Source organism: Papilio xuthus, unplaced genomic scaffold (genome assembly GCF_000836235.2).
Source record: "Papilio xuthus unplaced genomic scaffold, Pxut_1.1 DF825946.1, whole genome shotgun sequence".
Taxonomy (NCBI): domain Eukaryota; kingdom Metazoa; phylum Arthropoda; class Insecta; order Lepidoptera; family Papilionidae; genus Papilio; species Papilio xuthus.
Window position 1 is genome coordinate 2,833,136 of NW_013532703.1, and position 16,270 is coordinate 2,849,405.

At 31.2% G+C, this 16,270-nt stretch overlaps 2 protein-coding genes across 4 annotated transcripts; both read left to right on the top strand.

The window, feature by feature from the left end:
* Window positions 1-1,855: 1,855 nt before the first annotated feature.
* On the top strand, window positions 1,856-7,697 carry LOC106124344 (probable chitinase 2). 2 transcript variants are annotated; one of them, XM_013320904.1, is made up of 10 exons: window positions 1,856-1,969; window positions 3,079-3,195; window positions 3,487-3,669; window positions 4,074-4,269; window positions 5,081-5,177; window positions 5,561-5,776; window positions 6,101-6,295; window positions 6,541-6,674; window positions 6,912-7,108; window positions 7,303-7,697. In XM_013320904.1, the coding sequence occupies exons 2-10, from the start codon at window positions 3,120-3,122 to the stop codon at window positions 7,545-7,547; spliced, it is 1,539 nt and encodes a 512-aa protein (XP_013176358.1). In that variant the 5' UTR covers window positions 1,856-1,969; window positions 3,079-3,119; the 3' UTR covers window positions 7,548-7,697. The 2 variants fall into 2 exon arrangements, with proteins under 2 accessions (XP_013176358.1, XP_013176359.1); XM_013320905.1 differs by having other exon boundaries at window positions 3,505-3,669; window positions 7,303-7,696.
* A 1,396-nt stretch (window positions 7,698-9,093) lies between these two features.
* On the top strand, window positions 9,094-15,686 carry LOC106124347 (probable chitinase 2). 2 transcript variants are annotated; one of them, XM_013320907.1, is made up of 11 exons: window positions 9,094-9,239; window positions 9,937-10,036; window positions 10,159-10,272; window positions 11,401-11,565; window positions 12,152-12,341; window positions 12,670-12,766; window positions 13,213-13,428; window positions 13,979-14,173; window positions 14,471-14,604; window positions 14,786-14,982; window positions 15,421-15,686. In XM_013320907.1, the coding sequence occupies exons 3-11, from the start codon at window positions 10,203-10,205 to the stop codon at window positions 15,678-15,680; spliced, it is 1,524 nt and encodes a 507-aa protein (XP_013176361.1). In that variant the 5' UTR covers window positions 9,094-9,239; window positions 9,937-10,036; window positions 10,159-10,202; the 3' UTR covers window positions 15,681-15,686. The 2 variants fall into 2 exon arrangements, with proteins under 2 accessions (XP_013176361.1, XP_013176362.1); XM_013320908.1 differs by lacking the exon at window positions 9,937-10,036.
* Window positions 15,687-16,270: the final 584 nt, after the last annotated feature.

Here is a 16,270-nt window from a genome sequence, read left to right on the forward strand (position 1 = left end):
ATTTTGTAATATCTGTGTTTGAAGGGAAAAACATATTAATAATAATATTTCTGTCAGCAGTGGAATCGTACGGTACTAAATAATAATAATCAAAATAATACACAATTAATTCCTACCAGTATTTTGTTAAATATTTAATGTTATCCAAAGTTATACGTACAAATAGTTCCTGAAAATAATGATTAACGCTACGCATTAAGAGAACCAAAACAAGGACAAATTATCTTAAAAAACAATAGACAAGAATATACTTGGGCTATTACAAGATGTGTAACAATCATGTACTCGTATTATAGCAGGAAAATGTAAAATACGTCAGAAATACCCATATGTTAATATAATTTGTAATATAACTATTGTAATTGATAAATACAGATTATATTTTTCAATTGTTTTGTTACATACATTTAATAACTAATAATTTAAAAAAAATCGCAATAAGCCAGTGTGGTTAAAGCCCAATAACTCCTAATTATTATTTTTAACAACAAAATAATAAAGTAACCAATATTAAAAATAATAGTAAGCCCAACTCCCTCTATAAGGATATGTGTTATCATAGTTTACTGATCAATAAAAATAGCACAAAGTTCTATCGTCTTTTATAGGTATATAAATTTGTAAATTAATAAAAGTTGATATTTCTTGATTTATATTGTTTTCTTCTTCTTCTTGTAAAAGCGATTGTATATTTAGGAATTTCTTTACGGGAAGAAAGACATACGTTAATAAAATATCATATAGTCATATAGTCAATATATTGTCGTATAGTCAATATATTGTATTACAGAGTCAAGAAAAGCCACATCTGTGGGAAGTACCGTCATACGGAATCTTTGAAATATATTTTTTATTTCGATTAAATCTAACTCGGGGTCGTGGGAACTTTTGTTACCAAGTTTTTTCTAAGATACAAATTTTAATCTTACTATCTTACTTCTGACTAGTATTATAAATGCGAATGTTTAGATAGATGGATGGAAGTTTGTTTGAAGATATCTCTAGAACGGCTGAACGGATCTCGATGAAATTTGGCATACATATAGAACATAGTCTGGAAGCACACTAACGCTACTATTTATGTTTTTTAATTCCGCGCGGACGCAGTTGCGAGCAACTGCTAGTTTTATTATAAATAATTAAATAGCATTGGCTTTGATAAATAACAGTCTAGTATGTGATAAAATCAATGAAATGTTAAGTTATATTATTCTCTATTTTTGTCTATTTACAAATATTTTTTTAGTATGGTAGTATAGTTTATTCTTATGGAATTTAAATAATTAAACACTTGATAGTGTTCATGAAGTAACAAAGAAACATTAATACGAAAGTTATTTATAGTTACGGAATTTAAATTAATATCCATCTTTTGGTCCAAGAATTGAGTCGATACTAACACAAATACAATAAAGTAGGCTGGGGAATCAAACTTAAACCCAATACTCACAGAAATATTATACTTGTCATACTTATTTACGTCAGATGTTATTAGTAATACATGTAAATATACACTAGTTCGGGCACCGGAATTAAATTCAACATTTTTTGATTTTTTAAAAACAAATATATCAATTTTGAATATTCAACTGACAAGTACCTTTTTACTCGCGAAATAACTTTGCTGAAAATTATTAATATTAAACTTGTAAGGTACTTTAATAATTAAGCTATAATTTTTTTAATCATAAACATTTAAGGGAGCCCAATAAGCATCATGAAAGTTTCATCTTAGTCTCTTAAATAGTACATTGAGAACCGCCATACAAACTGCTATTTTTATTTATACATGTATATATAGTTCGTGACGTACAAATCATGTATTCGTGCAGTAATCTTGATGTTCTCTGAACCTCAGTCGGAGGGAATCCCGCGCGGAGAGTCGACGGTTTAAAATAAATAGTTTTTATTATAAATTGGCAGTGCATGGCTAAAAGTTGTACGAGTGATACCATTTATATATACTAAGGTTTGTTTCAATCTTTTTTTATTTATTATGTTTATGTATTATACACGTTATATATATTTCATTCAAATTGCTATGTATTTCTTTGTATCAATATATGACTAAAGATACTGCATATCAAATATTTTTCCTTATATTCAACGGAATCGTTTGTATACGATTTTTTAGAAACAAACATCACTGTCATTGTTAGGATATTTGTAACGTAGTTCAGATTTATGAGGAAGTAAATGTATATTAAAGTATATAAGTATACATAACTATTCATTTAACATACATTACTATAAGATATTTACATTATTTAGTAAAGTCTTTATTAATTTTTATAAATCTTATCAACGTCACAAAGTTGTGTTAAAGTTCACATTTTGTTTTATCGTTCGAATACTTGTTTTAAAATACGTATATTCAATAACAGGTCGTCACAATAAATACAAAACTAGTAAAAACCAGAATGTTAGGAGAGGTAACGAACCTTAGCGTTGGATTTAGCGTCCATCTAATCGTTTTTTTTTTCCTTGTAACACAACATTTTATTTTAATTGTCAACTCGTGAATCCGATGACTTCTTTTATATATATTTAAATTATTCTGCATACTTATAAACGTATAACCCGTTTGCAAATAGCTATAAATAATGATTCATATTAAATATTTCATTATATTATTGTCGTTACAATGGACCTAGCACGAATATTTATGACGGTAATAATCGTGTTGACGTCTACAAAAGTATTAAAAGTTAAAAAGTGTATTAAAATACACCAAAAATCTCACACTAATTTCGACATAATTGATGATGATGCTACGATGGCGATTGACGTAAATATTCATGTAATGTCCACTGGGTTCCAAATACCGTGACCAAGTGTCACTTGTTTTGACACGTTTAATTATCACTCTTTTTTTTAAAAAGAATATGAGAGATGAAAATATGTTTTATATAAGTTTCAATGCAATCGAAACACATAGTATGTATAAGTAATTTTTAACAACGCATGATATTGGACAACCATTTTACAAGGTACACTTGGGATAATACTATGTTCTACATTAAGCTTTTTAATTGAATTATATTATGTCAACAACTAACAAAACTTCTTAATTTTCAGGTTTAAATTTAATTGGACAATTGAAATACAAAACCCTAAAAATGGGGATTAAAAATATATCTGTCCTTTTTATATTAGCTGTGATGTCATGTGTTTTGAACTGTCAAAATATATCAGGTAAGATGTGATTTTTTTTCGAGATGTTACATACTTCGATAATCATCTAATTATACATGCGAATGTTTAGATGGATGCATGTATAGATAGATGGATAGATGTTTGTTTGAAGGTATCTCCAAAACAGCTGCATGGATCTCAACAAAATATTGGATTGAGGTGGTCTGAAAGGACACATTAGCTACTAATTAAGTTTTTTTTTTAATTTCGTGCGGAAGGAGTCGCGGGCGACAGCTAGCATCCTATATTTTTGGAATGGTAAGAGGTGTTAGCTTCAAATTATTTTAGCAGATTTAATTTTTTTCCCAGAATCCGGTAATGGTAAAGCAGTGATATGTTACATGACCACGTGGTCAATATACAGAACGGATGACGCCAAATTCAGGATATCTGACATTGATCCGACACTTTGCACTCATGTCGTCTACGCGTTCTCCGGTTTTGACGAGAACAGGAATACAGTCAAGAGTCTCGGTAAGTTTCTTTAACCGTTGATTTCTGAGACCAAAATCTCTGAATAAACAAATTTTCCATATTATTCCAAAACTGAGCTAACGCTCTGTTTTGTCAAAGATAACATTAAATTAAGATAATACTAAATTGTTAAATTTAAACCGTGTATTTTGGTCTTAGAATCCCATGGTAAGACCATCAATTTAATTGTTTAAGGCTCTTCTTTTATAGTTTAAGCAAGTGTTTATTAAGTTGGGTATAATGTTTTTCAGGGATATTTATTTTAGTTCATTTCGTAGTAACCTCTTGTAGATTAATCAGATTGACCGATCTTGACACATAACCTTTCGTTCGGCTGGTTCCTTCCCTGTCGTAGGGATGCCACTGTAAGGTTTTTTTAGCTTAAAATTTAATTTAATTTTCAGATCCCGGTCTTGACACAGATGGTAAATTAGAGGGCGGAGGCTACAAAGCTATGGCAGCTTTGAAGGAAAAGAATCCTAACTTGAAAGTGCTTCTATCCATCGGAGGTTGGAACGAAGGCTCATTAAAGTTCTCTAACTTGGCCGGATCTCCCACTGCTAGAAAAACCTTTATCAAAAGTATACTTGAATTTCTTACGTAAGTACTTTTTACAATGTTATTAAGTAAACAATTTTGTTGTCTTAATAATTTTTATATTCTATTCAATCTCTTTGGTCGTGATTTGATGATTACTTAATAATTGGCTTAAAAGGTCACAATTTACTTAATATCCAGAATCAAACTCTCGATTAAATGTCGAAAATAATAAAAATAGTTCACGATTCTAAAATCAATTGTTACAAGCGTGTAATTTGAATATACATGTAAAACATGTTATGTTAATCGATTATTGCCTGTAGAACACAACTGCGAAAGCAAACCAGAACAGTGAGCCTAGCTCGAATATTTCTGACAATCGCCATCGTATCGTCATCGATAAAATTTATATTACAATTTGAGCAGCGCCTGTATGGGGATTAAATTACACCAAAAATCTCATACTAATTTTGACATAATTGACAATGACGATACGTAGACGACTGTCGTATATACTATGTACTACATACATATGTACTAAGCCCCCTGAAGCGTAGTGTAAAGTTAAAGGTTCATATAAAGATAAGCCGGAATCGTACGAATTACACTCGAGAGTTGCTTCAGAGTGAGACAAAAATATTCCCATACGTTTGTCTCGTTCTTAAGCGACTTCAGAGTTCGAACGATTTCGGATTGTATCTAAACGAACGAAATATTGTATCTACACCTATTGACGAAAACGAAGCGAAAACGGAACCCAGAGTTCGAATTTGATGTCGGAGGCTTTGTTGAAATGATTACCAAAACGTACCAAAATTTATGTTTGCTTTATACAGTGTATATTCGTGTCCTAATAAAAATGTTTTTTTAGTACCTATGGATTCGATGGTATAGATATGCATTGGAAGTTTCCTACGCAGAGAGACGGCAAACCAGAGGACAAAGATAATTGTGTAACTTTGATGAAAGTATGTTAAACCTTATTATCTTATTTATATGTTACTAAATGTCGCCCGCAATTCCATCCGCGCAAAATAAAAAAATAAAAACACTTTATTAGAGCTCTATGTGTTCTTACAGACTACAGTACTATGTTTATGCCAAATTTCATCGAGGTTTTTTGGGTGGTACTGGACTCTTTCAAACAAATCCATCCATCCATCTTAACATTCGCATTTATAACAACTGTAAGAAGTAAGACAGTCGCAAATAGAGACTCTTAGTCTGTAATTAGTATGGAAAAGCTTCAATAAGAAACATGTTAAGCCTAAGGAAAAAAACGGTTTTGTGAGCGGCAGTAAATAATTAAACACTTGCTAAACGTCTTATGGCTATATTTTTTTTATTCTAGGAAATAAAAGAAGCTTTCACACCCGCAAGATACACTTTAGCAATGTCTGTGGGTGCACAGTACTACGTAATGGAAGCCGCATATTCTTTGCCCAAGCTAAACGACTACGTGGATTACTTTATCGTATTAGCTTACGATTACCACGGTGTATGGGACGGCGTAGTCAACGCTAACGCACCCCTATATGGTTTGAATAAAGACGATGTCTTCAGTATTGTAAGTTATTATTTTATTTGTCAATTTTATATTATTTGAAGTGCTTGCTTTACTAAAAAATAAAATAAATCACCATAGCACAGTTTTCTACTAATGTAATGATTTATGAACAATATCAATTGAAAATAACTTTAATCCCACTCTATAGATTGGTACATGTTATATACCAAACTGTTATTTTTTTAAATTAACATTAAAAATTATATTAAACATTTAAATTAATAATAAAGTATGTATATAGAGTATGTCCCTTTCTTTTTTTACAATTAACAATCGCATGTTTAACAGGCACTTCATAAATTATATTTTTTTTTTCATTATCAGGACAAATCATTGAGATACTTAATGTACCAAGGAATCAGCCCAAAGAAAATTATATTAGGCTTGGCTCTGTTCGGTCGTACGTTCATACTAGAAAAGGCTGATACAGAAGATATTGAATTCGGTCGTACTCCAGTCAAGAGCGAAGGATTTGACGGACCTTATACTAAAGAACGTGGTTTTATTGGTTACAATGAGGTAATAAAAAGATTCATAAACAAGCGTCGACCAAGACTACGTTCGCATCAACAATATGTTAATGTCCCATGCGCTATTACATGCTTTAATCTGTCAATATTCCAAAAGGTGTTTAATACCTTTGAGTCCAGTGATACGATAGTGGTAACAATCTATCCATATAAACTTTCGCATTTATAATTTTGTACATAACAGCAGTGGAAATTTACTGTTATATTTAATGCTGTATTATTTTGAAATGACAGATATGTATGGAACTTACAAAGAATGATAATGACTGGATACGACTTTGGCACGAGAAGACAGCGACGCCATACCTTCGTAATGGAGACAAAATCATCACATATGATAACGCGAGATCTTTAGCTGCCAAAGTAAAGTAAGTATTTAAAGTAATATTATAAGATGACAATAAAATAGTGTAGTAGCTTCTACCAAAAGAAGCAGGCCCATCTAGCAATCTGTAGATCTGCGGAAAATCTTCTAAAGCAAAATTAGAGATTTTAGTCTACGCCACGTCAATTACATTTTGCCTAATTGTATAAAATGTATTCATCGTATTTTATTTGACATAATTTGAGTGAAGCCTATATTTTAAGACATGTTATTTTTCCAGAAAAGCAATGGAATTCAACCTTGGCGGAGTGATGGCTTATTCCATAGACACGGACGACTTCAAGGGACTGTGCGACAGGGAGCCTGACTATGTTTCAATATCCTTTAAAGGACTACACAACTTCGTTGAAAAGTTCAATCGTATTGCCAGTAATCCAGTACTGCAAAAAGTACTCAAGAATCTTAATCTACCCGACGGTGAGTTTTATTGTGTAATTTAATTGTTTATAATTTAACCCATACATTGATAGACTTATTATTTATCTCTAAGGCCCGCTACGCATCTGCGGTTCCTCTGGTATGGCAGATGTCCATGGGCCTAATAAAAATAAGCTAATAATAAAAATCAATGAGCTATTAAACGTGAACACTAATTATTTATGTCCTTATAGCACAAAAGCTGGGAAGTTTGAGCAAATCAACAGAGATCGCGCACAAGAACCATCTCTGGACAACAGAGTCGAGTCCGAATTATCCATTGCTCCGAGCTATAGTCGATTCTTTAACTCTGGCGACGGAAGAGAAGATAGTCATGACTGATATGGTTTCTCTTATTAATGAGAAACCAAAACCTGGAAATACTGGTGTAACAACTAACAGCATATTTACAGTTGTCTGTTATTTCTGTTTCCTTTAAACTACAATAATTAATAGTTGAAAAGAATATTTTATAAGGCAAATTTTTAAGAGCTCAAGTTCGTAACACACTGGAAGACGCATTATGTATTAATAAATAAAATTAAATTGTCAATATTATGATTGATTAATTTGTTTTTATATTTTCTATGAAAATCTAACTATTATCATAATATTGCCTTTATGTCACTAAATAAATAAAAAATATATTAATTTAATGAATTTTTATTTCATTTCTTTGCTTCTTCTAGTAACATTTTTTAAATATCTTTGTCTTTTGATACAAAGAAAATAAATTATGTATGTTTAGATGTACCTATTCCTAACACACATTTATTGCCGCTCCGTCTGCCGGTAATAGAAAATAAAAAAATAATAATATCCTATATTATCCTATATACCAGACTATGTTCTACATCTGTGCTAAATTTCATCAAGATCCCTTTAGCCGTTCTGGAACTACCTTCTAACAAACATCTACTCAATCAACTAAACTTACGCATTTATATCTTTTACATTCTTATAATAATTTACATTAAAAAGTTAAAAAAAAAATCCTCTAGCGACTACTTACTGAGAGGCAAGAAGCTTATAAAAAATTAATAAGGTTATGTCTGAAGATGCGGTAGTTTCGTATATTCAAAATGCTTTTTTTTCACATCTTCATACTTTTATACTAAGCATTATGCACCAAAAGGAAGAAAAAAGTTCTTTCGCTTGACTGTTGTGACATCTTTACGTCTAAATTTTTTCCTAAACATACAAACATAGAACTATATGTTCCTAAATTCTACCTATAAAATATAGTTTCTATTGAGTGTAATTTAAATATAAATTTTAATACAATATTTGGAATTAAACATTATCTTGTTTTAACAATGTTATTTTCCTTGTATTTGTTAATTATTTGTTATGTATAACTTCAATTAATCTGTCATTTCAATAACAATAACAAACAACACTAATTAATTGAACGTACAGTTCTTATCATTATTAACGTATAAAACAATGTCAGCGTATTAATATAATTTCATATGAAATAAAAACAAGTAATATGACATCTGTTTTTTTTCAATCTTGTTTATTTATTTCGGTTAATACATTCTTAAAGTTAAAAAAAGATTTGTCTGCGTGTTTTGTATTATACAATTTTAATGAATAACACGACTCCGTCCGCGCGGAATTAAAAAAAGAACTTGATTAGAACCCAATGTGTTCACCAGACTATGTTCTATATATGTGCCATAGTTTAACGAGATCTATGTAGCCTTTCTGTAAATATCTTTTAACAAAACATCCATCTATCCAAACATTCGCATTTATATTAGTTAAATTAAATAATGGAAAATAAGCAGCTAAATGTAGGGAAAACGAAGAGGGTGACATAAACCAGGGTGATGTGTGATCTTTGTAATTTCATCTAAATTATGTTATTATTTATCAAAATCTTCAAAATGTAAAACACGCTAATAGCAGTTTTTTTCTCGCAATACATATGTAATCAAGCCAGTTTCCATACAACGCTACGCAAGAACAAAATAGTATACGTTGATCTCGCGATGGAGAACGACGTCAAAGTTTTTTTATAAAAACAATTTAGATGATTATATGGATTTAAATTAAGTTTATTCTTGTGTTAATTTAAAAAATACTGGCTACCTAATGTTCTATACTCACCACTAGCTAATAAACGGTGAGTTTTATTAACATTTTATCAAAGAAAAAACTAAAATTCTTTTGTTTTTTAACTCTCGAAGGTTATTTTTGTAAATGGAATATTTTTTGCTAAATTGTTTTACTATATTCTTGAATGTCATTATATTTACAAATGTTACCAAATCTTACTTCTTACTAATATTATAAATGCGAATGTTTAGATGGATGAATGTTTGAAGGTATCTCCAGAACGGCTGAACGGATCTCGATGAAATATCATACATATAGAACATAGTCTAGAAGAACTCATAGCCAACTATTTTTTTTTTAATTCCGCGCGGACAGAGTCGCGGACGACAGCTAGTTATTTATAAATGATGATCATAAAGCGATTCATTTCGTGAAAATATAAACTTTGAATTTTTTGTTAAAAATAAATTGTAGACATCATTGATTACCTATTTTGTCATGGCTTTTTGTTGTTGCTTTTTTGTACTCATATATTATGTCGAAAAATAAAAGGTAACTGCAACCGTATCAAATGGAATAACACTATGGTATAACCCAATAATAAATCCTTAAGATTGATCCAAAGATTATTAAATTACTTTGCAAGGAAAGGAGTAGAAAAATTATTTAACGTCCTCTAAATGGATTAGATATATCAATTGCTATTGGAAACATAAGGTCTAATTAATTTAAATTATAATAAGTAAATTAAGAATATTGTTTAGAAATATCTTGAAGAAAGAAAATGATTGATGTCGATAATACGGTTTTGATAAAACCTTTAGAGCCAGCCCATATTATCCAGTAGACTTTTTATGGAAGAAGGTACAGTACAGATGTATCGGATGATGGAAAGGATGAAAGAATACTAAGTTGATAGTAATCAATTTATTAAGTACACTTATGTTGCAAAGAGCCTTGTCATTTAAAAGATTCTATTATTTCAGATCCTAGAGCTTAAACGATATAAAAATTCTAGTCATATATCAAAATGTGTAATAAAATTATATTGCTGTTTGTCGTCTTAACGGCGGTGTGCTTTCTCCAATGTCATTCAACTGGTAAGTAAGATTTTATAATTTCAGTTACACATAGACATCTTTACAAGCATCGCCCAGCATCTTTCCTATTATCTTAGTAATATTATAAAAGCGAATGTTTAGATGCATGGATGGATAAATGGATATTTGTTAGAAGGTATCCCTAGAACAGCATGGATCTCGCTGAAATTAGGGATAGATATAGAACATAGTCTGGAGGAACATATAAGCTACTAATTAGGATCTTTTTATTTCCGCTCGGACAGAGCCACAGGAGTCAACTAGTTGTACATAATTTTAATGAAAATTTTGAAGATTTTATTGAGATAATTTACACATAAATAATCTGCTTTTCAAATTTATAAATGAATAACTAACTCTATTCAACCTCTACGTATGTTATCATGAAACTTATTCATCTCAATATGTCTTATTAAAATTTAGTTCTAAATTATATTCAGACTGTTGGTCTATTGGCACTGTTAGATACTATTTTGGGTTACATTAGCACATGCATACCGAAGTTGTATTCTGTACGAAACGACTTAATAATATTTGGAATTCGCATTCATTGTATGCTTTGTTAAAGTATATACCGAGTTGCTTATTAAAAATGATTCGCAGAACTGTCAGCTTCGCTAAAATCGTTTTAATTTTTTTCCCCGGTAAGAACCGGTTTCACTTTAGCTCGGGGTTTACTGTTGTTTATCAATATCGCCTATTGATAGCATCAATATTATTGAAGAAAAATATCACAATTATTACATTCTAACACATTGTTAAATTTTTATTAATCTTAATTTATCTAACTTATAATATTTAACACATTGCTAAATGCTCGTGATAAGACAATTAAAATCCAACTTTACTTTTTAAAGTATAAATATAATTAGATTGTTGATTGCAACAAATATTTATAACTTTAAACTTACGTGCTTTTTACTGATTTACTGTTCGTTAAAAACTGGGATTCTTACCACAGTTAAGCTGTGATCATGGCGGATGCAACTGTGCTGAAATATAGGGAACTCAAACAGCTTAATCATGGTAAGAGTTCCATTTCTTACGACAAAGTATATTAAAAAAACCACAAAAGTTTAAAGTTATAAATACCAGTAATATAATACTTATAATTTTTATTATTTCCAGGACCAACGCATGGAAAAGTTGTCATGTGCTATCTAGCCACATGGGCCACGTACCGCCCTGGTGAAGGCAAGTTCGATCTCACGGACCTAGATCCATCTCTGTGTACCCATGTCGTCTACATATTCGCTGGTCTTGACGAAAATATGATGACAATTAAAAGTATCGGTAAGAATTTTTTATTAGTTCTATTGCTATTTAAATCTAACCGTAGAATTCCACTGCCGTGATACTTGTGTTAATCCATATTGTCATCTCTTTTATAATCTTTGACAAAATAGAGACTACAATAAAGTGTATTAAATAGTGGAATTCTACGGTAAGCAGTACAGTCAATGTGGTATCGTCTTTACCAAGGCTTCATAGACCATAACAAAAATGATTAGGATATATTTACATAAATCCTCCTCACAAATTTTTGGAAGAGACTTCGTAGTAAGACTCCACATTTTTTCATGTTTTATATCTTTTTGAGTTTATTGCTTACGTAAAAATCTAATCATTTCCGCATTGTAAATGCTTTTCTCATTATTAATATTAAATTAATCTTAAAATAATAAACTAGAAAACATACAACATTCTCTAGATATTTCCTCAACTTTAAATAAGAATGACATTGTTTGATTCTACGGCAATTTAATGCTACGCAGTCTTTGCTTTGGTAATAGGAACCATATTTTAATGTCCATTAAGCACAAATTACTTTGAAAGACGAAAAGATGAATTAATGACAACACATGTGATAATGTTCCAGACAGTGCACTTGAAAAAGGTTACTCGAACGCAGGCTATCAGAGTCTTGCTAAACTTAAAGAAAGATTTCCTCATCTAAAGATAATATTATCTGTTGGTGGCTGGAACGAAGGTACAACCAAGTATTCAAAGATGGCCGCAGATTCCAACTTCCGAGCTAAATTTATACAAAGTACAGTGGAATTCTTAAAGTAAGTATATGAGCAATTCTTCTATAAAGTAACTAATATTACTATTACGGCTGTATGGATCTCGGTAAAATATATGTAAAGCATAGCCTAGAAGAACACACATACAGGCCACTGATTAGGTATTTTGTTAATTCCGCGCGGGTGGATTCGCGGGCCACAACTAGTTAAACTATAAAAATAAAACGTAAATTTCATGTGATAAGTCTTAAAAGATCAGTATGTGAGAGAGATATAACAGTTCTTGTTGAGTTGTTTGAGTTAGAAAATATATTAAACTAATTTATGCATAGAAAATGATTTCTTAAGGTCCTTCCTTATTTTACCTTAGGTTACATCAATTTGATGGACTGGACATGCATTGGAAATATCCTGTCGTAAGGGACGACAAACCTGAAGACAGACCTAACTTTGTGTCTTTAATAAAGGTACTACAATCAGTTCTAAACATACGACAACACATATAGAAAACAAACGACACCAGATCATTCAAATCTCGATTAAAGAACATCACTAACAGAGACAAATTAATTTATTTTTTTAAATATCATCGATATTAAATGTCAAGGTGATAAAGTTAAGAAATCATAACTTGTAATTTAATACAAATTCAAGGACATTGTTAAGCTAAAATCATCATAAATACGAGTTATTTCACTAACATCAAAAACACATTAAAGTAATAATAGTTTAGACAATTTAAAAAAAATCAGTAAAGGCTGAAAAGGCGACAAGCACATAACATGATGAAAAGAATCGTAGACCATATTGTACCATATATCGCTGCATGAGTAAACAAATGAAACAAATGAACTGGTATCTTTAGTATTTAGTATAATAGTATTTTATTAACGTTTTAAATAATCACTTTCAGGAATTAAAACAAGCATTCACTCCTCATTCTCTCATCTTGACAGCGGCGCTGGGAGCTACAAAATATACTTTGGATCAGTCATACGACTTGCCTCAATTAGACAAATATATTGACTACTTTAATGTATTATGTTATGATTATCATGGTTCTTGGGAAGGAGTTATAGGAGTGAATGCAGCTCTTTATGGGGTCAACGACAATGATTTTGTTAATGTGGTAAGTTTTTTCTTCAATTAATAAATTCTACTGATACTTGTAACATGTCTATTGATCTATTAAATACAATTATTTCACGAATATAGAGCGTCGGTGGCTCAGGGGTCAAGCACTTTACTTGCAATCTGCAGGCCTTGGGTTCGAATCCATGTATGAATGTGTTTTTCGATTTCCGATTAACGTATGTACATTTATCCCACGTTCTTACGGTGAAAGAAAACATCGTGATGCAACCTGCACATATCTGAGAAGCACTTGGCCAGCGTGGTTGACTATGGGCTAATCACCCGTAATTTAGGGTAGGCTCTAAGCCCTCGGTGGGGACGTATAGTGATCTGATGATGATGATTTCACAAATCAATCCGGTTCTTGACTTTTTTGTACGGTGTTTTATTGTTGATGACCTAACAGCATTCGTGTATAGTTTCAATGTCATTTACAAGCCTGCATTCAATAATTCGGACAGTTCACAATAAATAAACTTATGATAACAGATTATAATAACCTTCATGTATTGTGAAAAATGATTCCACATATTATTTTTCCACAGGACTATACTCTTAAGTATTTGCTGTCTCATCAAGTTACTCCGGGAAAAATAATCCTCGGCCTAGCTTTCTTCGGACACGGTTACATTCTGAAGGATCCCGTCACACCAAATATAGAGTTTGGTATAACACCAATCTCAACACAATCGTGGCAAGGACCTTTGAGCAAAGAATCTGGCTTTATGGGTTACAATGAAGTAAGTTCAACTTTTTCTAATTGAGCATGATTCGGAAATAGTAGAAATCAAGTTAATAAATACAATATCTACCTAACATCTATACAACGATAAGATGAACACTTGACCCACAATACATGCTATAAAAACAGCACCCTACTCCGACAAAGACATAGTGATAAAAATCTATATAAGGTCATCTTCTTTATAAGTAAGGAAAACTTCAGCAATTATCACAATTGAAAACAACTAATTTATAAGCCTTACTTATTCTTAGCTTTCGTTTTCAAGGAAATTTTTCTACTTATTGTCTACTAGATTTGCAAAGAATTGAGTGAGCCAACTTCTAAATGGGTACGCCACTGGGATGAAAAGACTGCAACGCCGTATCTACGCGACGGCGCTCGGGTCATTACATACGACAATCCAAGGTCGATTGCTCTTAAAGTCAAGTAAGTATTTTTATTTATACAAAAACGGTTCTCAATATAGATAAAGTTTTAATTTTTTTTACACAGTTTAAAACCGAATTATAGGAACCATATGGTCCCGGGACTACATTTGTAGTAATACGTAATTGTTTGAATTTCTATAAGTTGATTGTTAATTTTAAATTTTTAAATACTTTTTCAGGAAAGCTGTGGAATACAATCTAGGCGGCGTGATGGCATGGTCTGTGGACACTGACGACTTCAGAGGTCTCTGTGAAAAGGAAGCTGACTACGTATCTGTGTCATATTCCACTCTATGGGATTTCGCTCACAAGTACAACCGCATCGCCAATAATCCGGTGCTGGAAGGAATTCTTAAGAACCGAAATCTCCCAAGTGGTAAGATTCAAATTGGATTTTTATTTGTTATGTTCACCAATAACAACATATCTAGTACTAAAAATATCTTATGATGTGGGACCCAAATTAGAGTCATGATAACATTTTTTTACACCCACATCTCAGTAATATAAATGCGAATGTTTAGTTGGATAAATAGATGGATGGATGGATGTTTGTTCGAAGGTATCTCCGGAATATCTCGAAGGATTTTGATGAAATTTGGCATACATCTAGAGCATAGTACTTATTTGGTTTTTCTTAAAATGCCGCGCGGAGTCGCGGGATACAGCTAGTTTCATAATATAGCTGAGTTATACTTAAAAGTTATTTTTTGGCCGAATGAAGCCCCTATACAATCAACGTATCTATTGCAGCTGTTGAAATCTTTTATCATATTAATCCGCTTCAAAAAAATAACCTATTTATTCTCTATAGCTGCCCGTTTAGACCGACTGACTGATACGCCGCCTAGTCATACAGACGTAGTCACAAGAAGTAAGAACCGAATCTGGTTGTCGGAATCTGAAACTTCAAACTACGCGCTACTGCATACTATTGATGACGTCATGCACCTCGCGTTAGAAGAAAAAGGAATCAGTGACGAAATGATCAAGCTATTAACTGAAAAAGCTGAATCCGGCGGACAGAATAGTACAAGCGTTTACACAATGGTCTGTTATTTCTGCTTTATTTAAGAACATATTAAGCAATAAGAGTAGTATTATGTAATATATAAATTAATGAACATAAATAACATTTATTATGTATACTATTAATATATTTAATTTATAATAGTGTGCCATTTGTATTCTTTTTAATGGTATGGGAAATAATTTTAAATTTTAAATAAAGAATGTTTGTACGTAATAAGCATGTATTTTTATAAAAAAACTTTATGTTTGTGAGTTTTATTTTTTTAAATATAGATTTGCCAAATAAATACTTTTTAAACACATTTAATGACTTAATTAATTTTGTTTTTTAATAATAAATTAGCTAATGTTTATAAATAAATCTTTTTTAACTGGTGAAATCTTTATTATTGTCACCGATGATTGCGAATTTGGGTTGAGGGGCTAAAGGAAATTAAGTGAAATTTGGTATGCAAATTGCCGCTGACCAGATTTCCTATAGCCAGTTTGTGTTTTGCTGTGGCGCCGAATTATATCATAATTAATTAAACGACACCGTGACTCAGTTATTTACTCAGATTATTTTCTTATTAAAATCAATACCAGATTTATAACGTGTGTTGAATGTTTGTAAAAGCGAAAACATAATTATT